The 24,076-nt window shown below is 50.4% G+C and overlaps 1 protein-coding gene across 1 annotated transcript in view; it reads right to left on the bottom strand.

Annotated features, from left to right (window-relative positions):
* Window positions 1–218: 218 nt before the first annotated feature.
* The window catches only part of CHAT (choline O-acetyltransferase), a gene marked incomplete at both ends in the record, with an annotated part of 46,575 nt that continues 22,717 nt past the window's right edge, over window positions 219–24,076 (bottom strand). The window contains 8 exons of the mRNA XM_079706900.1: window positions 219–488; window positions 2,222–2,359; window positions 7,255–7,317; window positions 7,472–7,613; window positions 10,573–10,695; window positions 13,298–13,426; window positions 14,312–14,412; window positions 18,275–18,444. Of these exons, the coding sequence (XP_079563026.1) occupies window positions 219–488; window positions 2,222–2,359; window positions 7,255–7,317; window positions 7,472–7,613; window positions 10,573–10,695; window positions 13,298–13,426; window positions 14,312–14,412; window positions 18,275–18,444 (1,136 nt within the window). The remainder of the gene's footprint in view (window positions 489–2,221; window positions 2,360–7,254; window positions 7,318–7,471; window positions 7,614–10,572; window positions 10,696–13,297; window positions 13,427–14,311; window positions 14,413–18,274; window positions 18,445–24,076) is intronic.

Here is a 24,076-nt window from a genome sequence, read left to right as displayed (position 1 = left end):
TGAGGGCACCTTGATCAATAATGACGATTCCCATTCATCATGAGGGACGCTTTCCTCCTAACATCCAGCTTTGTGTGATGCCTCAGTGTGGTCTGTGTGTTGGGTCCAGAGTTACAGGGGAGCTACAGAAAGCTGGGGTAAGTGTTGGGACAGGGGTTCGGCAGGGTCTGGCAGCTGCAGAATGCTGGGTTTGAGGAGGTGAAACCTAGTGGCAGCAGTCAAGGTTGGTGCCCCTGGCTGGGCCTCGTTACTTTTTCCTTTGTCATCAGTGGCTTGCCCGTGGCACACGGTGGCCGACTGCAGAAGCCTCTCATTTCAATGAGGCTTTCTTCCACAGCTTTTGCAAACTTGGTTGAAGAGGTCTCTTTGCAGCCATGGAAGCTGGAGATGCAGAAAAGGATGCTCTCTGGCTGGGGGTTGTAGCAGGCGCCATAGCCATTAGGTACCACAGGACCATAGCAGCAAAACATCTCCATGGTGGTGGGCACCTGGGGAAGAGGACAGGTCAGAAGCTGCTTGTTCTGAAAGTCTGCTATAAAGCATGGCGTTCCAGCAACCCAGGGGCCTCGATGGGATATTTGCTTCTCTTTGACTATTTTCCACCTGGGTGTTTGACTGAATTAACCACATCAACTGATTGCTTCATCATGGATGGCCACAGCCAGAGTCCTCAAAACAAACCCATCTAACTGCATGAAATCAGAAGAAGAAGGGCCATAAGGCCCTCCCTGGTGTGAAATCTGCTCTACTTGTGAAGTCAGAAGCTCCCAGAGTGACCTGGTGCTGGGTCTCAGCCGAGTCTCTCCTTCACCTGGGGGCTGTTTGAATCACCGAGGCAATCAGAGCAATTTACTAAATGGTACCCTGGTGGCACCCAACAGTTAGATGGCTTCCCAGAGGGAGTAATTTATGAACTGGAGGAAATCTGGCTCGTCTTCTCTGTCGATTTTTCCCACATCCTTAATTACTGTCAGTATTGCCTGGCTGGTCTGATTTTCTCCCCACAGCCTGGCCACGCACAATTACCCAGCACTGGGCGTTTCAAAGATTGCCATCAACTGGAGTTTTAGTTATGTACCTGATATGTTTTGAATTCAGAGGGCAGAGATTTTGTAATTTGGATCACAAACCAAGAAAGTGTTTCTGAAGGCATTCAAGCCATAAATGTTCATTCCAGTTGGAAAAAAGAGTCACCACACCCTAAATTAATTTTATTAGCTGGCTTTAGAGGGAAAATAGAGCATATTCTTGAGCAGGTGCAGGGTGGGGTTTGCTTTAAACCCACAGGCTCTGTGTGCTCAGGCCTTCAGAAATGACACTGGCCATTTTAATGGGGCAGAACAAACCATTAGTCTTGCTAATAGAGTCACCTCATTGTCAGATAAATTTGCCGTGTAACAGCCGAAGGCCATAAAGCCATTCCGAAGCACTTTTTGCCCATGGATGGTTTCCTGAAGAATTTATGTTGCTGTGTTCTGCCCTCGTTTATTCGTGTCTGCAAGCTCACTGCCATAATGCCAAAATGAAATTACTGAGTGGGCTTTTATCCTCAAACACAACTTTATCAGCCCTTTTTATTGCCCACGTCCAGCTTTTCGCAGATGAGGTGGAGTTTTAGTAAATTGACATTCGCGGGGGGCGGGGGTGGGGGGAATAGGTAATTTCTCCCCTAAATGGCTGCCTTTCTCTAATGGATTGCATTCTGTTTTTGTGTCAGTGGTTCTCCAACAGAACAAGCCTGTAGCACTGGTTAGGAGATGCTGGGCCAGCAGTGGCCCCTTAGAATAATGGCTGTGACTTGTTTGGAGGACTCTGTCCATGCCAGGCACTGTGCTGGGCTTTCCACTGATATTGTCGCATCTGGTTGAGCCAGGATTTTGCTGTGGGCCTGTCGGGCTTCAGAGCCTGTGGTCACCATGGTGGAACACCACGTCTCAGGCAACATTGGAAGGAGTAAGCATAATGGTTAGGGCACCAGAATGGGTATTCTCCCATCCTGCCCACCTCTGCTAAGGTGGCATTCATGATTATGCCCATTTAGAAGGTGGGGAGACCTGCACTCTGAGCATTCAGGTCCTTCTGCTGAAGGCCACACAGCTCACTGGAAGCAGAGCCAGGACTTGCCTGACTCTAAGCAGTGGGCTGTAGACACCGAGCTCTTTAGAGAGCCCACTGCTTCCACTAAGTGGCTTCTTGGGTGACGGCCGTGCTAGGGCTGTACCTGGCTGGTGGAGAGGACAAACCGGTTGCTCATCAGGTATGTTTCATCCGTGAACATCTCGGGCAGTTCCTTGCACACTTCCCGAGCCAGCTCCTGCAGCCCCAGCAGGTGGTTGTCAATGGCCATCCCTGTTATGGCCTGGGTAGTTGGGGACAAAGGACAGGACATGAGACATGGACTCTCCCTCCTCCCCTCCTCTCTAGTCCGCAATGCTAAAGGGGACTCTAACTGCTCTCGCCTACCCAGTTCTTGCTGCAGACCACGTGTGTGGGTGACCGCCCAGGACCGACCACTGTACTACATGGCCTCTGCTCCTTGGGCCCTTGTGCATTTCTACGTACACAGGATGAGCCAGAGCAGGTTGGGTTCTAACACGAGGATGCCTGAGTTAAAAGTCAGTGAGTCTGAGCCCTCCCAACAGCATGGTCCCTGCTGGTGTTCACTGTGTATAACTACTCCGTGCTTTAAGTGGAGAGAGTGGGGTTGGCTGGGCCATCCCCAGTGCCTTCTCAGGTAGGGCAGGAATCTGGGTAGGAGCACGGGTGCTGGGCCCCATCCAAGCATGGGGAGGGGTGCTCCGGGCTGTCACTGGACAGACTCTCACCACAACCAACACTTCATACTCCAGCAGGAGCCCAAGGAATGAGGGGTAGAGAGCACTGAGGTCTGTTCCTGAGTCTTGGCTGCTGTTTCGTAGGCTCAGAATCAATTCAACTAAACTGGATTCGTAACCTAAGAATAATTTTGAGACAGGAACTAGACAGCTTAGCAGAGGCTCAGCTCACATTTTCAAGGGCTTTTGGATGAAGAAAGGGTTTTCCTTTTTGTCACAGGTATTTGAACTCTTAACAAAGGATAAAAGAGGGACTTTCCTGGCGGTCCAGTGATTACGACTTTGCCTTCCAATGCAGGGGGTGCGGGTTCAGTCCCTGGTCGGGGAGCTAAAATCCCACATGCCTTGCGGCCAAAAAACCAAAACATAAAACAGAAGCAATATTGTAACTAATTCAATAAAGACTAAAAATGGTCCATATCAAAAAAATCTTTTTAAAAAAGGGCAGGTAAGAGAATAGCAGTGGAAGCAGTGGTAAGAGAATTTCTATGTAGGAGGAGCCCAGGGGTGGTGGTGGTGTGGCTGCAAGTGTGGCAGTGAGGCCAGGGCACTCACTCTTCATATTCCCCACTGGAGGCTGCATGTGTAGCACGCACATGGGTTTTGCTTGGATTACATGCTTATTTGGGGCAATTTGGGGGGCTGATGGAGACATGGGGGCCACATCTGGCCTCTCGTATTAACCTCTGGATCAACATCAGGGTAATTGTGAGTAACTCTTGGGGGTTTCACGGTTACATAAGATGGCCACTTAGCTGTTAACCCCCCACCTAGGAGGAAACCTCCCATCACAATGAACTTTGTTCAGGTTTACAAGTCACGTTTTGGAATTTGACAGCTGTTTTCTTTCAGTTGACAATGAATGCATAAAGATGACTCAGAGGCCCCAGTCTCTCCAAATGCCCCTAATTATGGGCTGAAAAGACATGTTATACAACCACCGCTCACTTTAGACGTGCCCCCTTAGGACAGAGGGGAAGAACTGTGAGACAGACCAGCTATGAAGTAGATGCACTTTTAATTTCTCTGGTTGCCTCTGTTTAATGACTGATTTGTGTAGATCTATCAAAGCAGCTACTCTGTGCAGCAGCCAATCTACCCCTGTTTTCACCATCTCTGAAGTCACTGTAGCAACTGGGGTTGATTTAACAGGTTGTTTGGATCAGAGCCATGAGTAGTAATGAGTAAAATGACTCAGCATTCAGTCTTTCGTTCATTCAAGGGATCTTAATTGAGTACCTACTATGTGCCTGAGCAGCTGCTAGAGAACAAAGCAGTCACAGACTCAGCCTCATGGAGGCTTAGGTGTGATGGGAGACAGATGTTAACCAACCATACAAATAAGCTTGTGATCATAAACTGAGTAAATGCTAGGAAGGAAAAGCATAAGGTGCTGTGAGAGTATGTGATAGCGAGTCTGGATCACATTTGCTTCTTTCCCTGGAATTTCCTTTCTCCACTACCACTACCAAATATACTTGCCAGATATCTGGAGGTTTCCTGGCTTCCTTCCTCTGTCCCTTACCCTGCACGGCCAACCAGGTACCAGATTTACCTACAAAGCATCTTTATAGCTCTCCTCTTCCCATCCCTTGTCTCTTTTACGTAGTCATTTTCACCAACTTAAAATAGTTAAAACAACAGAAGCCTATGGCAATGTTTTGGAGGATATTTTTCTAAATTTTTCATAAAAATTTAAATTATTATCAAAGTTGTATATTTATAGTTAAAAAAAAAAACCCCAAGTAAGCCAAAGGCTTATGTCACTTTGCCAGCACTGAGTCTCACTTCACAGAAGCAATCACTTGGAACCCTTTTAGCGACTGACTTTCTTAGTTCTAAACAACATGCTTAGACTGCCGTTACTGCATTTTTCAGTTTTCTTATTATAGAAGATGAAACTTTGGCTCTTTTATATCCCCACTCCCCAAATACACTTTCACTCTCCTATGCTCCCAAATAGAGTTACATTTGAACTCCTTGTTGCTTGATCAATATTCAGTGTTTACATGGTTATAATTATACAGGTACTCACAGCTGAGTCCTGTAGTGTATTAGGATTAGATTTCCTTTCTTATTCAGTTTTTTGTTTCCCCTAGAAATGACAATTTGTAAATAATTAAACTGTGATTTTCCCACTTGCTTACCTTTCTATGTATCTGTAACTAATTGATTCCTAAACCCTTAGCTGGAAGTGTAAAACTTCCCTTAATACATTAAAATGTATCAGGTAATTTATCAATTTAATTTCTCCTTTCACTTCTTGCTTCTCTGTGGACCCACTGTTCTCTGGGTCTGCTGAACAGCTGTCAACTTGGGATCTCCCTTTACTCTCATCCTCTTTCTCTACCTCTTTCTTGTGTTGAATCTTCTGATGTTTGAGCTTATGACTTTCCTTTTTGTGCTTTATTCTCTTACATTAGTGGTCTATATCCTCCAATAGTTTTACAAGAAAGAGAGCTTAATAAGTAAAAATTTTAAGACCTTATCTGTATAAAATGTCTTTATTCTAGATTCAAATTTGATAGTTTAGCTGGGTATAGAATATGCATTAAAAATCATTTTCCCTTAGAATTTGAAGGCATTGTTTCAGTATCTTCCACCTCCCAGTGATGTTAAGCCCAATTATGTTTTTATTCCTGATCTTTGTATTTGAATTTTTTTCCTCTCAGTCTTTTTTTTTTCATACCAAGGAAATTGGACAACACTAAGGTCAAAAGAGGAACTGAGGGGCTAACTGGTTCTCATATAGATCATCAGTGAATCCTCTTCTTTTCAGCCCCACATGCACTCCTACTTTTGGTGGAGCCTCCAACACCTGAGCCATTCTGAGGTTCTGCAGTGCACTTCACTGGGCTCCTGGGTCTCCCTCACTGTTTGCTTGGGTTTCAGCTTTCTCTGGTCTGCTAAGTCAGATGCCATCTGTTCTGCTTTCCAGCTCTGAAACTTTGTTCTCATCTCCTTTCTCATTCTCTTTGCTCTAGTGTATTTATGGCTTAAAAAAAAAAACCCTTTGCTGATGCTTTTGAGGGTTTTAGAGGGAGTGACAGTGAACCCTTGTGTTCAGTTCACCATGTTTGATCAGAAGTTTGTTTCTTCCTCTTCAACACCCCCTGCCCCTGCTCTACATCAGTCCTTTTACCAGCTCTCCCTAAACATTACATAGGTCCCTAATTCTGTCTCTTGGCATACCACCCCACGCTCCAACCAGTCCTTCTACCTGGTCGCCAGGGTAAGCTTTGTGACAGGGAAACCCAGCATCATAAGCTTTCCTGCTTTTCTGTCCTTTGCAAGCTGCACATATGGAACTATTTGCTTTTCCTCCAATATGTCTTATTCTCTCAAGACTCTTTGCCATTGCATGTACTGTTCCCTTCTGGGGCCATCCTTCCCTTCTATACCCACCTGACAAGCACTTCTTCATGCAAGTCTCATATTAAGCACCACTTCCTCTGAAAAGTCTTCCTGGCTTTCCCAAGCAGAAGAAGGAGCTTGCTCCTCCATGTTCTCTGCTACTTCCTGAAGCATGTAAGGCCTCTTCTCCCAACTACATGGTACACTCCCCAAGCATAGGGCTTCATTTTTTATTTCCTAGTACCCAGGGCCTTGCCTAGCATAAAGCGGGAAAACAAAGGCTACCCACTGAACACATGACAGCAAGCTTGATTTTCCCCAAACAGAACAAACACTTAACTATTCCAAAGAATCAGGGACCTAGCAACTGAATTACAGAAAAGCCTACATTGGCTAGTTCTAAAACCCAGATGTGTGTTGTGCTTGCTTTCAAGTATATAGAGTGAAATCAGTCAACTCCTTTTCATAGATTATATGATCCTTCAAAGACTGTATCAGAATGATTTGCCATTAATACATTGACCACCAGCCCAAGTAGTAGCTTATTCTCTGTTTGTATGCAAATGATGGCTTTGCAGTGCTAGAAAATACATTATTTCCCTAAACTAGGGAAACATTTCCCTTACAATTTCGATTTCACCGTTAACTTTCAGCAAATATTATTTTTTAATTCACAGGCAGTATAAATAAATACATGGAGAATAAAAAGACAAAACCAGTCCTGAGTGGGAATAAATACCGCCTCACCTGAGATTGTGCCAAGTGTGCAAACCACCACACATCTGACTCTCTTGTATAAATTGTAAAGTGCTATACATGTTGGTGCTATTATTATTGTTGTTGTTGTTGTTTCAAAGACCATTCGTTGTATTCTTGTAAAATCCGTGTATAAACCAGGAGTGGTGTGTTACCCAGGTTCTAAAAATAAGGAAGAGGAGGCTCTGAGAGGTGAGGTGCCCTCACCAAGTCGCTGCACAGGTCGTGGCCCGGCTGTCACCCAGAGCCCATGCCGAGGCCCCAGCTCTGGGCACAGCCCACAGTCCTGAGCTGAGACGAGGTCACTCACCATGACTGTGTACTCGGTCTGGGCTCGGATGGCATCCTTCAGGAGCAGTAGCTTCTCTGAATCCTGTAAATGGACCAGAGACACAGCGCATGGGGCTTTAAGAGGGTGCTCAGTGGCAGACAAGCTAAAGGAGCTGGTTGTCTCAGGGCCGAGAGGACAGGCGGTCCACAGCTGCCTCACTGGTCCCCCTGAGACTCCTCGGGCCAGCAGGACTTACCGGCACGGTGGCCGTGTGGTCAGTGATGGTTTTCACAAAACGCAGCGCCTCCAGAGTGGCTGATCGAATGTTGTCCACCCGTCCCTCGCGGAACCGACGGATGGACGCGCTCTCGTAGGTGGGCACGAGTCTCCTGTGGAGCCTGCACAGGATGAAGGAGGAATGGCAGACAGTGCTGCCTTCTCAGGGAGTCATAAATGCTGAAATAGCCTCGGCTGCCCTTACTTTTACAATCCTGCCTTCGCTCTGCACAGTATTTCATTTTAACGCTAATAGAATTCTGGAGGAGATTCCCCAAAGATGAATGTCGGGGAGCCTCGGATACGAAGAGCTGAGCACACTTTCCTGCGTGGGTGATATTGTGTGGATATAAAATAAGGAAGATGTGACTGGTAGTTTTTTTAAAGTCCCAGTCTGGTGGGAAACCTAGAGTTTTCTGTGAGATCCAATTAGTGTTTGATTAATAGCACAGCATGGACTAATTCATCATTCGCACTCTTGAGGGAATCCTGTTTTATTTAAAAACAATTCAAGCATGACCTATGGATCGAGGCAGGGAGGGGGCCTTAGTGGCCGTGGGTGTCAGCTGCTGCAGAGGCTCACCGTCCAGGGGCAGCAGGGCTTCCAAACAGACCCATGGGCACAAGGACTGTGCCTCTCGTCCCTCACGTCTGTGACCAGAAGAGCAGTGGCCGTTGTCCCCACCAGCCAGAGCAAGTCTCTTCCCTTTGCACACCAGGCTGGCACACGCCCTTCTCATCAGTGAGGAAAGTTGTTGGTGTTGGGGTCAGGGAGGGGAAAGACACAGAACTCAGAGAGGGGCAGTGACACCCCGAAGTCACACAGCAAGCTGGGGCCCTGTATCTTGGCCTTCTCGGGGCATGTCTCTCCCACCCTGGGTGAGCTCCAGGAGGAGGGAAGGCCGAGTCTGATTTGGCACAGTGCTTGGCACTGTATGGCTTGCCAAGCAAATGGCACTTTCTGTACACTTATGTCTCATTTCCCCAAGACTCTGGCAGGGAGCTCATTTCCTGTATCTCTCTAGCCCCTGGGGGCAAATGCCATGCCGAGCACAAAAGTAGACGCCATCACTGGCTGGTCGCTGATCACCCCCAATTTAGGTAGCTTCCAGGTTTCTGCTGAATCTAGGAGCAGATTAAAAAATATCCTTTTTGTTACAGCTGAAACTCTGAAGAATGCATTCCATGGGCAGCAGGTCGTATTTTGCCTATTCAATGAGCCTGGGAGCCTCTGGCCACATCTATTCCTGGCCATGTCCAGTGACAGCAAAGATCCCTGGAGGGTGGAGTTGGGAGGCTCTATGCAGTGTCCACCAGCCCCTCTGGGCTCTGGATCTGAAGCTCTGAAGTGCTTGCCAGGGGGGTACCAGTGCAGCAGTGTCCCCAGTTATGACACCAGCAGGACACTGACCTTGTGGCCCATTTTAGCCACATACCATCTGAGTATCAGAATGGCATTGATTGCAGTTCCAGAGGCCAGGTCCTGCTGGCGAGGTCTCCATGTCCTGGTGACGAGCACAGTCCTCGTGTGGGGTTATGTCAGCCTGACAGATGACAGAGTGGCTGCACTCCCTTCCCCATGAGTCACAGCCCCCTGCGTGGGACATTGGGCTCTGGGATGCCGCCTGCTCATTAGTGACTACACTCCTTGCCCCGGCTTTCTCCAAGGTCGCTTTTTGCCTCCCCTGGTTGCAAACCGAAAGCAGGTTCTGGTGGGGGCATAGTGCTATTTACTGCCTATGCCAGTTTATGAGCTATAGCTTCTGGAACGCTGAAACCAACAGGGGCCAGCCCTGTCTTGAGGAAGATCTACTTTGCATTTTACTTTTTGCCTCCTATAAGAGACCAGTTAGGTTCCCAACCCTGCCTTCAACCCTTACCTCCCTACGCTGCATCCCTTCCCCAACACACAGCTACCACTATAGAGATTTTTCTAAACCATACACCTCACTGTGCCACCCTGGGCTAAAACTCCTGCAGTGTCTTCTCATGTCTGTGACAGTCCCTGATGCCTACTCTGTCCCAGGCGTGCAAGATACCCAGAACATCATGCCTGGGGGAGACAGTCTAGAAAACAAAGTCAGCATATCAATGAATAAGGGAGACCACATGAATAATGACTGCCATGAAGGAAAAAGAGCACAATGTGCTGTGACAGAGAACTGGATGGCAAGGAGCCCCGAGGTGGCCTCTGAGGGCTGGCACCTGGGCTGAGACCTGAGCAGTGGGAAGGAGCTGGTATGTGAAGAGCAGTGGTGACAGGTGGGTGGGCAGAGCCAGAGCCACAGCAAAGATCTGCAGGTGGAAGAGAGCTTGGGGGCAAGGCCCCAGGGAAGGCTGGTTCACAGGGAGCTCTTCAGGGAGCTGGACTTTGTTCTAAGTGTGAAGGGAAACACGGTAGGTGATAAAGACTGATTTGCATATTTCAAAGTTCATGCTTCATGAAGACAGGATTAGAGGGGACAAGAGTGGAAGCAGAGACCCCCCGGGGCATGCTACAGTTGACTAAGCACTAGATGACGGGGGCTTGGGAGGGGCCGATGGCAGTGGAGGTGAAGGAAAGAGGATGGAGGGTAGACATTTGGAGGAGGATTGACATGAGGATGAGGGGAATGAGAGACAGAGACAAATCAAGCCCCAAATCTTTGACTTGACCCCCTTGCCAGGGCGGGCAGGGTGGGGATGCTAGTTCCGTTTCCTTATCAAGGCCAGGAAAAGTGGAGAGGAACAGGTCACAATTATACAGGGACCCAGGTGGGCTGGGTGAGATCAGCAGGAGAAGCAGCCTCCCTACCTGACGTCCTCATCACCTGCCTGGCCCTTGTGAGTTCTGCGTTCCTCCCCTGTGAGCTCTGTGCCCCTGGGCCATCGCTTGCCCGCTCCTTGACTGCAATATCCTTCTTTTCATTTCTGAGGTTGGACTCACGCTTTGAAACCCAGTTAGGTGACACCTCCTTCCATGCAGCCTGCCCTGATCATACCCCCATCCTCTAGGCCCACAGAAAGTCATCTCTCCCTCCAAGATGCTTCTAGACTCTAGAGTAGCTTGTCAGTCAGCCCACCTTGGCAGGCTGTACTTACCTATAGAAGGCCAGCTGGAGGGCCACCTGAATAAAGGCATCGGGGCTGCATTTCTGCTGCTTAATGAATGTTTTCCCATAGTCATCAAATTTATAAACGGTGAAGTCGAGATTCTTTACTATTCTGTGGAAGAAAAAGAAAAGATGCATGCAAAATAGAATGCACTCACCACAGGGTCTAACGAAGTTTCTCGATCCTGTTCTACGTCCCAGCACGCTAGATATCCAGTGCACTGTCAGAGACAGGCCTTGACGTTTGGAAGTGGCAGAAGGCGTGCCAAGCAGGGTGACTCTGAGCTAAAGGTGAGGCTTGGCTGGGTAGTGGCCCTGCTCTGGGGGTAGGGGAGGTGGGCCTGGCTGCAGGGAAGGACACGGAAGTACAAGGGACATTTGCATGGGCAGGGAGAACACTGCCCACAAACAAAGTCCTAAAACTTCATTGCCTACAGAAGAAGGCCTGAAACAAGCCATGCGTTCGATCTGTTTGGGAAGGTGTGTCCAGCATCCCTATGGACTCTTTTGGCATCCCGACCATCCTGCCAGACCTGCAAATCCCCTATGTCCAGGGAAAAGCCCGTTTCTCTGATGGCTGCAAGCAGCATCTCCTCACTGAGACTCGTCCCTGTTGTGCTATGGAAGAAAGGCCTGGAGTCTGGCCACTGGTCACGGTCACCACAGCAAGGGCTGCTCATCTGGGCTTTGCTGGTGACTGAAAACCCATTTCACCCAGAAAGGGCTGCTGAGCCTCCCCTGACATGCATAGGTCTTTGCTGCTCACGAATCACTGTCAGAGAAGCAGGAAGAGTCCCTGAGTCCACACTGAGACCTTTCGGCGCTGGTCTCCCCCCACGCCCACCCTCACATATTGACCAGTCTCCTCCTTCATAATGAGTCTGGGGTCCGGGCTGCCTGCTGCCTGAAGCAATGTCCAGCAAGGTCCTCGCCACCCGTCCACCAGCCACGCGTGTGTGCGTGCGCGCAGAGCCCTAGGTGGGCAGCCCTGAGCCCCCTCCCACACTCCCTCAGGATTTGCTGTTCCCTGCCTGCCTTGCCTTGAATTATTCCTCCAGCCATGTAAGCTCAGCTCTCAGTGGGCCATGCCAGGCTCTGGGGACCCATCAGGACTCGGACAGGGCCCAGTGCTCACGGGAACTCACTGCTCAGTCGGGCCTGTTGACCCACCGTCCCCCAACAGGCTGAGCTTACAGTCACCACAGACACCTGGGAACCTCTTGTCCAAGCCCTGGCCATCAGATCCTACCTGCCTTCCGTGGCAGCTCAAGACCCCCCTCAGCTCCTGCTGCTTCCCCACCCACAGGCCTCTCTTGGCTTTTCTGGTCCTCCAGAAAGGGAAGCTGGGGGTCTCGGGACCACGTGACGCCTGCTTGAATCCCTGAAAGCAAACGGGCTCCTTCCTCAGCCCAGGGCTCACCAGCCCACCAGCTCACTCTCCTAGCAGCCTGTGTGTCCCAAGAACAGCCCCGTAGGGTTGAGATGTGAGTACTGCTTTACAGATGAACACCTGAGGCCTCTCCTCCTCCCCGTGGAAAGCCATTCAACCTCCCCAGCAGCTCGCTGTGGGCTCATCCTCCCCATCCCTCGGCCTCTGAGCCCAGCCATGTTCTGTCCTGCTCACCTGTGCTATTCCCACAGTCTCCTCACTGGCTCCCCGAAACCCCATGCACCAAATCCTCCAGCGGCTCCTCACTGCTACAGGACAGCTTCCAGTCCGCATAGCATAAAGACATGAAGCTCTTCACAATGTGACCCCGACTTCCCTTTATTGTCCCAACTCTGGCCATTCTCTCACTTGCTGGCCTCCAAACCAGCCTGATCTCTTATGAACCTATCTCTCCCCCAGCTGCTGGTACCACGAACTCCTAGTCATCCTTCACGGCCCAACTCTGTAAAGCCCTCCCTCAACATCCTGGCAGAACCCAGCTCCCATGTCCTCTGTGTGTTCAGGTTCGAACGCCTCTCTCTGGTTTTGGTGCTTATTGCATCTGATATTTTTGTGTTGGGGATCCACTTCCTCCACTAGAGTATGGAGGGAAGGCCCTGTGGCACATTGATCTCTGTGTCCCCAGAGCCCTACCAGAGGCCTGGCACACACCAGAGCTCTACACGTGTTTGATGAATGAATGAATGAATCAATCAATCAATCAATGTACTCATGCTCACTTATTGAATGAGGGAATGAACAGCCAAAGTCCAGATCTAGTTGCCAGCCCGTGGCTCCCAGCACACCTTGCCACTGTCAGCGAGGGCTCACATCCATCCCTGGCCCTCCTGCCTAGGTCCCATTAGGGCCAGCATGGCCCTTGAGGAGAAAAGGCCCCTTGTCAAGTTGCAGTGTAAATTCAAGGAAATTGAAATAGCTTGGATTCAAATGACCTATTCAAACCCGTTGTTTATGACTCCCCCGAAAGCAGAGGATGATTTCCTTGCCTTGACTCTGCTCAGTCAGGTGAAACCTGCGGAAAAAAATAGCTCCACGTTTGCATTTTATGGAAATGACGGATACTTCAGCAAGGTTATTTCCCCAAGAGTTATAACTCCCCTTCTGTTTGACTACATTTCCATGAGGGGGTGGGCGGAGGCAGGTGAGAGGAGGCAGAGTGGCTGGGGTCTTTGGAAGCTTCCAGGGTGCCTTGGCAGCTGGTGGGGCAGGGGGATTGTAGGGTGACCCCCAAGCATCACCCCCAAAGACCTGGAATTCTCCTTACTGTTGAAGTTTTTCTGCCGAGGAGGCTAAGAGGCCTTGAATTTCCGGAGAACATTTCCACCTCAGTCTCCTGGGTGCTGGGAGCTCGCTGACTGAGTCGGCTCGGACCATTTTCTTGCCGGTCTTCACCCTGCAGGACAAAGGGGTGACCTCCTGTGGCCCGCAAGCTGGGGGGCTGCGGGCAGCTTGTTTCTTTGTGCTGCAGTCATCTTAGCTGTTGGAGTTTGATTTACCCCCAAACCATGAAGCAGATGAACAGACTGAAGCTCAGTGAGCCCACCTAGATTAGTGAGTGGCAGGGCTAGGATTCCATCCGGTTCCACCTGACTCCAAAGCCCAGTATATCTTTTCATGTTTTCCATCTGACCACGCTACACTGCTAACTCTTAAAAAACACTCGGGGACAAATGGAACAAGCAAAGTGTGTTGTTCTGTTTACGAGGGCCGGTTTGGGTTTTCAGTGATCCTGAAGAGTTCCTAAATCATGGAAGAACTTATAGATGCAGGGAGAAGGTCCTAGATGGAGAGAATGAGCAAAATTGTGAATGGAGGAAGGAACCTGGTGTGATTAAGGGACACAGAAGTACTCAGTCTGTCCAGGATGGGAGTTGGAGAGAGAGACCCAGCCCAAGGGAAAGGAAAGAGGCGCAGCTCAGAGACCTCCCCTCTGTGCTGGGTCAACAGCAGGCCCAGCCCTGACTCTGGACAAGCAAGGCTTGGACTGGACTTCCCTGGACCGAAGCAGATGTTCCTTTAAAGCTGAGAATTCTTGGCCAAGCCTTGCCCTAACTGCCCCTAACCTGTTGTTCAGTCTGCCCCTTCTGTCCATGACTGATAAAACATATGATGCCTTGTTCAGGCTGGTTTTCAAATTCATCTTTTGCTAAGACACTTTCCAGACTAGCGCAGCCCCCCAGCGGCCGCCCACATTTTTCTTGGCCTAGCTTGGCGGCTGCTTGGCAGTCTGGCTTTGCCTCCTCTGGCTGCTCGGGAGGGGCCCTGCTCCCAGACTCACATGTGCTGGAGCAGATGCTCCATGCACTGCACCAGGACGATGCCGTCGAAAGGGGAGTGTTCGCACACCACGCCACAGGTGCCGTCTCGTCCCACCACAAACTGCAATAGGAAAGAGAAGTGAGTGGACCTCTGGGACAGTCAATATTTCAAACCAGCCCCTTGGCCCCAGGTCAGGAACCCCGCATTCTCCCTCTGCCCCCACCTCTCAGGGGAAAACTCTTCTCTAGGGACACCAAAGCACATCATTTCCTGAAAAGAACGCTGCATGCAATTGCCATGGTCTGAGAGTATGGGAGCCTCAAGACAGCTCTAAACTGTGTGACCTCCTTCCCAGAAATGCCCCAGGCAGTGAAGGTGGAGCCCAAACTCCCTGGCTCAAGTAGCCCAGCGATTCCTAAGAGCTCACACCGAGGCCGTACACACTCTCCTCAGGTCCTGGGCAAGCTCCTTAGGCTCCTGTTAGCCCTGTTTCCCCTTCACGGTGCACATCAGGGCTACCATCCTGGTCTTCTTTGTGTGATTATGTGTCTGATGGACCCTGTGTGTTTGGCCACCACTGATATTATTCCCAGGATCACCCCACAGTAGGTGCTTAATAATTTTGTTAAATGAGTAATGAAAGATAATGATCCATTTTGGATGGTGTGCAGATTCCTAGGGAGAAATAAAATATCCCTTGATGGGAGTGAAAGAAAGGTGAACGAAGGATGCCCCATTAACTGCTGCCTGGGCTTCAAGTCAGGGACCCTGATCCCAGTTCTGTGGTTGCCGCCTGCCAGCTGGGAGAGCTTTGACAAGACACTTCAACTCTCTGGCTTCAGTTTGCTCTCATTTAAAATGTATCCAATAAGGCCCAGTTCACCAGATCGATGTGAGGATTAGAGAGAAGGCATATGAAAGGCCCACGGGAACTGTGAAGATTACTTATGATTTTTATGACTATACAAAGGCTGGATTTAGTTGACTTGGAAAAGGGACATACTCAGTATGTACAAAAGGACTAGGAGAAAATAATGAGAAGAATGAGATCTGATTCTTAAAGCACAACCCGAATAAAGTGGGGCTGCCTTGAGGTCCACCTCAGCACAGCATCACACTCAAGAGGTACTAGCCTGTCATCCATAGGCAAACAAACCAACAAGCAAACAAATAAACAAGCTACTGAAATCTTTATGAGACCTTCCAGGGAACTGTGGCACAGCACACCTCTGAGCTGTCTCCCTGTCTCCTCCAATCTCAGAGCTGCCCGAATCTTTTCTCCCATTCTTCAAGCAAACACACTTCCCACAGAGTTTCTCTCAAGATTCCTCCCTTGTAGGCTCTTTTCTCTCTCCCTTTGTGTCCCCTGCCTTTGTGTCCTGAGACTTGCTCTTGAACTTTTCAGTTCATGTTCATGGAGCCTGTTTGGCTTTTCCAGCTCCCCTGATAATCTGTCCTGCCTGCAAAAAGAGCCCAGACGTGGGCATGGTCATCCACATGAGGCAGGAGGGAAGGGCTGTGCCCACTCACACATGAGTGTTTTTCTGTCCCTGTTGCTAAAAGAAAGGGAGGAAAATGGTACCCTTTAAAAACCACCACCAAGGCTTACTATATTTCAGATCCTGTACATCCATTATATCATTTCAATCCCACAGCTGCTCCATGAAAGATTACAAGCCATTAGCACCACTGGTGGAGGCTAAATAGCCAGCGCAGCAGGGAGAGAACTCAGCAGAAATAGCAGAATCAATATGCAAACCAATAAAAAGGATAACCTGCAGAATGTAGGGTACAGAGAGGGAGAAAAACGAGAGGCGGCCTAGAAATGCTTGCCAGTGTGAGTGATGCTAAATCAAAACATAAAGATGGTTGCATGCTACTTAATATGGTCATTGTGAAAGTGTGGGGGCTTTACAAATAAGATTAGATACAGGATCGGCATGCTGGGGTAAAAGAATGGGGGACGGGAATGAATGGCCCAATCTTCATCCTCATCTGTGTGAGTATTTTTCTCCAGGTCAAAGTGAATGTCTTGTTTCTGGGCTGATGTCATATGAATGAAAAATATATGAACAGGGACTTCCCTGGTGGCGCAGTGGTTAAGAATCTGCCTGCCGATGTAGGGGACACAGGTTCGAGCCCTGGTCCGGGAAGATCCCACATGCCGCGGAGCCACTAAGCCCATGCGCCACAACTACAGAGCCTGCACTCTAGAGCCCGCGAGCCACAACTACTGAAGCCCGTGCGCCTAGAGCTCGTGCTCCGCAACAAGTGAAGCTACCGCAATGAGAAGCCCACGCACCGCAACGAAGAGTAGCCCCTGCTCGCCGCAACTAGAGAAAGCCCGCGTGCAGCAAAGAAGACCCAACGCAGCCAAAAATAAAAATAAATTTTAGAAGTATATATATGAATGGTTTTGTTTCATTTCATGACTTTTCTTCTGTGGAGATGCTGGGCTACCCTACTCCTCAGGGATGAAGGGAGGTGTATCGAAATGGCCAGGCCAGGGTGACGGAAATTCAGAAAAGCTGACATCTTCAGGCATCAGACATGATTCTTTTTTTTTTTAATTGGAGTATAGTTGCTTTACAATATTGTGTTAGTTCCTGCTGTACAGAGAAGTGAATCAGCTACATGTATACCCATAGCCCCTCTTTTTTGGATTTCCTTCCCGTTTAGGTCACCACAGAGCACTGAGTAGAGTTTCCTGTGCTGTACAGTAGGTTCTCATTAGTTATCTGTTTTATACATAGTAGTGTATATATGTCAATCCCAATCTCCCAGTTCATCCCACCCTCCATTTCCCTCCCTTGGTGTCTATATGTTTGTTCTCTACGTCTGGGTCTCTATTTCTGCTTTGCAGATACGTTCATCTGTACCATTTTTCTAGATTCCACATATATGCATTAATACACGATATTTGTTTTTTTCTTTCTGACTTACTTCACTTTGTACAACAGTCCCTAGGTCTATCCACGTCTCTACAAATGACCCAACTTTGTTTCTTTTTAATGGCTGAGTAATATTTCATTGTATATATCAGCGGTCCCCAACCTTTTTGGGACTGGTTTCTTGGAAGACAATTTTTCCATGGAGTGGGGGGAGAGGGGTGGTTCAGGTGGTAATGGGAGCGATGGGGAGCCGCAGATGAAGCTTTGCTCGCTCCCCCGCCGTTCGCCTCCTGCTGTGCAGCCCAATTCTTAACAGGCCGCAGCCCGACACCGGTCCATGGCCCGACACCCTAGATGATATATGTATCACATCTTCTTTATCCATTCATCTGTTGATGAGCATTTAGGTTGCTTCCATGACCTGGCTATTGTAAACAGTGCTGCAATGAACATTGGGGTGCACGTGTCTTTTTGAATTATGGTTTTCTCAGGGTATATGCCCAGCAGTGGGATTGCTAGATCATAAGGCAGCTCTATTTTTAGGTTTTTAAGCAACCTCCATACTGTTCTCCATAGTGGCTGTATCAATTTGCATTCCCACCAACAGGGCAAGAGGGTTCCCTTTTCTCCACACCCTCTCCAGCATTTATTGTTTGTAGATTTTTTGATGATGGCCATTCTGACTGGTGTGAGGTGATACCTTGTTGTAGTATTGATTTGCATTTCTCTAATAATTGGTGTTGAGCATCTTTTCATGTGCCTTCTTGTTGAATGTGTTGAGGATGTGTTTGATAGGAGCCCCTGGTATGCCCCCACCTTACAGTGTGTGATGGGAGATGGGGAATGAGCCCCAGGTCTGACCCAGAGGCCCCCTAGGCTGGGCTGCAGGAAGGTTAGGGGGTTGGAGCTGGGTTTGGCCACTTGCTCCTGAGAAGAGTTCTGGCCAGTCCAGGGCCTGACACCAATGGCACATGTCCTCCACTCCCTCGGCCCCAGATGCAGCCTCCTGGGCAGCAGAAGCCAGCAAGAGAGACTGCTGGATGTAAGCACGAGGCGGCTCCGGCCACTGGCCCTGCCAGGGGGAGGCTTACCTGCAGGGACTTGTCGTACCAGCGGTTGGCCCCATTCTTGCTGCAGCCTCCGCCGTGGAGGAGCTGGAGTGCCCTGTTGGTGTCGCTGAGCTCCATGCCTCCCGGGGCATCCAGGCACACCAGGCAGATGCAGCGCTCGATCATATCCAGAGAGTCCCTGTTGGTGGAGTCTGCAGGGCAGGTAAGCACGGCCTTACTTAGCACTTGCTCTGCCCCGGGCCTGGGGTCCCCTCTGCAGAGCCCCACATGCCACAGGCGGACACACGTATGGACACCCAGATCTTGAGCCAGTCCTGAGTCCCCCATCACCCCAGGGGGTGGGCCGGGAAGTCAGCCTGACTGTCCTGAGCTTCTGTGCTAACCCCAGGGGCCAGCTCACCCTCAGGGTCCCTGCAAGAGTCCTGCCCTTCAGCTGTAGCCAGTTCTGACCCCGGATGTGAGGTCACTGGTCCCGCCTGCCAGGATGAAAAGGGGTGGTGTGGGACCTTCCCCATAAATGTTGGAACCTCGGGCCAGCCTGTGCCAGAGAAGGAGCTCCAATTCCCCCATCCAGCGGTACCCTCCACTCAGACCTGCGGGCCACATCTGGCACATAGGCAAGTTCATTTGTCCTGAAGTATAATTTTCAAACATTAGTTGCCAAAATATTTTAATTAGTCAATTTCACATGAAAATCGGAAGTAAGGGAGTGAGGGTGTTGCTCTCCCAGGCCCCTCCCACCACCATCACCCCAGCTGTTGTTTCCACGCAGAGGGTAAGTGGAAGGGCCAGGTTGCCCCTTAACCTATATCCAGATGAGATCATTGGGGCAGTTTCAGGCACGTAGAACTCATCTAAAAGCCACTGAGTTGTGCAGGAGACACATCACCAAGGGAGCCTGACTCCTCCATGGGGGACACTGGGTATGGAGTTCCTCCCGGAATAGAGCTGGGCCGGCCAGATGGGCTGCCCCAGGCAGCTTCCTCCAATAAGGACAGGAAGATTCACAAAGCCTGCCCAGTGGGACCTGACTGTATGCTGCTGTGTATCCCTTCTCCCAATCAGGAGTCTTTACTGTGGTGACAGTATTCTTTCTCCACCATCCCACACAGGGTGTGCGGGCATCAGGACACGATGGCGAGGGATGCACATCACCCAGACCTCCTGACCTGTGGGCTGGATGAGGTGCAGGGTTACACCCCTCCCCCAGCCCCAGTGTGTTCTATGCGTGAGAAGATGGAGTGCCTGTTATTTGGAAGCAAAGGGGCATTACGTGGCGTATCCCAATATCCATACCCCCTTTAGTCATCGAACACCTGGTTTTTAGCATGGCACAGGGAAGGGCAGCACTACAGCTACATTTCCTGGCTTCTCTTACAGCTGGGGGAAATCTTGTGTTCAATTCTGCCAGCAAAATCTAGAAACACTATATGACAGCTTCCAAGAAACCTCCTTAAATACAACTAGCACATGCTCTTTGCCCTTCTTTCCATCTTCCTCCATCCTGCTGCCTGGAACACAGGTGTGATGGCTAGAGCTCTAGCCTCCGTTTTGGGCCAGGAGGCTGTGGGCCACACCCTTGGGGTGAGATGGAAGAAGCCTAGCCACCTATCAGCTCTGGAGGGCTCAGTTCTGGTATACGTGAGAGGGAGAGGAAGAGAGAGAGAAATCTCTATTTTTTTTTAAGCCACTATTATTTTGGGTTTTCAGTCACATGTGGCCAAATCTAATACTAACTTATACAGTCTGGTTATGCTGGCTTCACATCTTCACACTGCAGGAATTAGCTGGAGCTGAGAAGTTGTGCCCTTGGTTTGCCCCAGTCCTCTCTATTTAACCCTCTTGTCCCTGAAGGTATTTAAGTACAAGATCCATGTCCAGAATGCTATTCTCTGTGTCAGAGAGAAACACTCTGGGGGCTGAAGATCCCTCCAAGAAGGCAGTCGAGCCCCCTCCCAGCTCCCTCCTGTCTCAGCATTAACACAGACCCTTGGGCGGCCCTGGTCCTGGGTGCTGGCTCTGCTCTTTCCTGCAGTCAGCTCTGTGCCCCTCGATTCTGAGCCTGGACACGCAGCCCTTTGCTTCTGCAGCCACAGCTCCTCTCCCCTCCTGCCCCTCCCACTGGAACCCCAGGGACTGCTCAATCAGAACTTCTCTTTTCAGAGCCCTCACCCCCACCCCAGCCCCCAGCTCTGGAGCCTTCTTTCCTTCCAGAGCCTGAAGCCAAGAAGTATACCCATCGTGTGTCATAGTCACCTGGAATCTGCCTTCCTGAAGTCCAAGGAATGTGTGGGAGCAGGTACAGCTTCCACACCCTCAGGCTCAGGTCTCCCTGCGCTGTTCACCAGCCAGGTCCTGCCCATGGGTTGAGCTAGGCGCAGCAGCACCTTCCCCAGTCAGTGGGAGGCTGAGTACACAGCTGACGCTGCCAGTGAGGACCACAGCCGGACTCTGCCATCCTTTCCTCTGTCCAGTTAGGGGCCTGGAACGGCCATCAAGAAAGTCCTGTCTGCTCCTCCCTCCTCTTGGCCTCACCCCAGGCTCTCTGGGCTGCTTCCCTTCCTGGCATAGGCAGCCTCGAGTGAGGCAATCCCTGAGACCCTCCCCTGGGTCTCCTCAACACCTACTGGGCGCACAGATGCTAAGGCCACCTGTGCAGTCCCCGCCATGCCAGGGTGATTTCTCCAGGTTCATGAGAGGGATCCACAGACGTCCTCGAGTGAAAGGAGTCTGCAGTCCCCACTATCCCCTTCCTCCTTCCTCTTGCAAATCCTGGGGGAAGGAGATGTCTCTCAGAGGAGACCTTCTAGTCTGGGAATGAGGCTAACCAGCAAGCCAGCCCATCCTCGGCTTTTCCTTCCCCGCTTCCTGTCTAGAATATGGATTTGGGGAGCGCTGGGAGTTCAGGATCCCTCTTGACACCTATGGGTCCAGGATGACTCATCACCTTCCACGTGGCCTCTTGGACTTTCTTGCCTCATCTGATCCACTTCAAGGTTTTGGGCCATGCCCTAGGGACTGAAAGGCAAATGAAACACCATTGTGCTGGGGGTGGAGAACTCCCCTCCGCGCTTCCTTAAGTGTGATACAGTCACCACATCACCCTCTTCGACCTGAAACAACTTTTACGGCCCACAAGGAAGGATCCAAACTTCTCAGCGTGGCTCCTGGGCTCCACTGCTCACGTCTGCTGCCCCTCCGGGTCGCCTCACCATCACGCAGGCTGCCCCTGGATGGGGGCCCTTCTCCTTCTCTGCCTATCAAAGCTCTACTGGTCAAATCCTCCCAAGATCCCTAACCCTCTAATGGTACCGGCCCTGCACCCGGCGTGGGTGGCAGCAGCCCAGAGAGCTCCTGCCCTCCAGGACGCCTCACACCGGGAACAAGCCGGCTTGGCTGTGTGCTCAGGGCAGATGAGGACCCTCTGCTCGCTCCATGTAGCCACCACCTCCTACCGCATTGTGCATGACCCTACAGTGCGTGACCCTGTCACGCCCCAAACCCCTGTCACCGACAGTCCAGCTCCAGGAGCCCTGATCTGGCCCCCTCTTCCCATGCCTTTGAGCTCAGAGAGAGCAGGGCCTGGGTCCCCAGCCCAGGTGGGCACAGGAAAGTGTCCATGGCTGGCAATGGACTTCAGTGTGCATGGATAGGTGAGGCTGAGATCTGTGGGCACAGCTCAGAGAGGGAGCTCAGAGGAGCCCAGCCAGCCCCTTGAAAGTCAGGAAGCCACTACCTTTGGGGCATGGAGCTTCATGGGATGGAAGGGACGGGGGAGAGATGGAGACAGGAAAGGAATTCCTCACTCTCTGCAAAGCTTCCCACCCTGCCCCTCTCTGCTCCTCTAGGAGTCCCTGCCAATGGCCATGGTGCCTGGTCCTGCACTGTGTGCTATTCTGGGGGTCCTTTGGGATCAGGGTGGCTGGGGACTTCAAAGCACGGGAGGCCTTGGCTAGGCCTGGGTCTGATTCAAATAGGCAGAGAGGAAGGGAGATAACTGTGCTGGAAAAGGCTCTGAGGCTAGACAGTAGACACCCAGGCTTGTGGGTGGAGCTTGTCAGTGATGCCTAGTCGCTTGGGGAGGGCCTGGGCCTGGGGACCATGGGCAACCCCGATGTTACACACGTTGGCCCATGTCTCAGTGAGCTCTGAGAGCCCAGGCTTGGTATTTGCCTATGAAACAGCCCCAAGGCCAGTGTGGAGTGGGCAGGCTGCAGCTCCCCAGGAAGCCCACGGCAGGTCTGTCCATCTCGGAGGCTGCGGGGCAGGTCTGATGCTGCCTCTATGCAGAAGAGTGGGAGTTTGGCACACTCCTTCCCAGCCGGGTGACTTGAGGCTGGCAGCAAAAAAGGACAGCTCCCTGGGCATCAGTGCCCCAGCCACCTCCAGGCAGGAGAGAGGGACCCCTGAGGAGGGGCTGAACTATCACCACTGCGTGCAGGTTGAGCAGGGCCCCGGAGCGCAGCACCAACAGGAACTGGGTCCTAGCTCATTAGACAGAGTGAAATGGGAGCAGGACAGTAGAGCTGGGATGCCAGGTCGCCTTGCAAATGAACTCCCTGCATACAAGCAGCTGATCGGTCAAATGCTGACAAGTTTATCGTGTAAGGCAGAAAATGAACTACACCCAGACTCATCCACCATGACTCTGGCCCAAACGTAATGGAAACACGGGGCAGTGGGCTGGAGGCACACGGCAGGAGCCATTTGTCTTGTGACATCCTCATCGAGCACATGGAGGCTCGTTTAATGTGGTAAATCAATCTTCCTCAAGGAGCCCCTGCTTAATAGGTAGAAGTCGGAGTTGAGTAATAGGAGGAGCTGCCACCCATGCCTGGGGAGTTGACAGCTTCGGCGATGCAGAAATTCCAGAGGCCGTGAGGCCTTGGAGGGCCCTGGAGCTTCTGTTAGAGGTTGAAAGCATCCAGACTGTGACTAAGGTGAGCAAAGATAAAATGAACACAGCACCTCTGCCTTTAGAGGGCTGCAGACCCCTCAGATGTTGCTCCCCAACACACCCACCTGTGCACATGCATACACACAGACAGACACACAGCCCTCTGGGATCTATTCCCTGGGAATAGATAGTCTGGGAGATGGAGGCACTGGGCTCCTTCTCAGACACTTAGAGCTTCTAAATATTTGTCTGTCACATCTGAGCATCTCTCCTCCCCAGATAAAGGAGTCATAGCTCCTTTTGGGAGGGAAGTCTGCCATCACACCTCTCAAATCCTTCTCTAATCTATGGCTTATGGGGTGATCTTTATACTCCCAGCCCCTAGAGGCTATGAGGAGGCCAACAAAAGTATGTCCAAGCTATATTCTATCTCCAAGAAACTCACATCAAATATAATGATATAGGTTGGGTGAAAGGAAATGGAAAAGGACATATCCAGCAAATATTAATGAAAAGAAAGCAGGAGTGGCTATATTAATATCAGATTAAGTAAACTTCGGAGCAAAGAAAATTACAAGAGATGTCGAGGGATATTACATTAAAAAAAAAAGGTCAATCTACCAAGAAGACATAGCAATCCTAAATGTGTATCTACCAAACATACCTCAAAATATGTGAAGCAAAAACTAACAGAACTGAAGGAAAAATTGACAAATCCACAAGTGTATTGGAGACTCCACACCCCTCTCTTGATACTTGACAGAACAGCTACAGAAAGTCAGCAAGGATATAAAAGAACTTAACAACACCATCAATCAACAGGATCTATTGATAGAACACTTCACCCAATAACAGCAGAATGCACATTCTCTTCAAGTGCCCATGGAATATATATGCCACAGTAGACCATATCCTAGGCCATAAAA

This window comes from Hyperoodon ampullatus (assembly GCF_949752795.1).
Source record: "Hyperoodon ampullatus genome assembly, chromosome: 1".
Classification (NCBI taxonomy): Eukaryota; Metazoa; Chordata; class Mammalia; order Artiodactyla; family Ziphiidae; genus Hyperoodon; species Hyperoodon ampullatus.
Note: the sequence above shows the minus strand (reverse complement) of the source record. Positions and strands in the feature narration are given on the sequence as shown.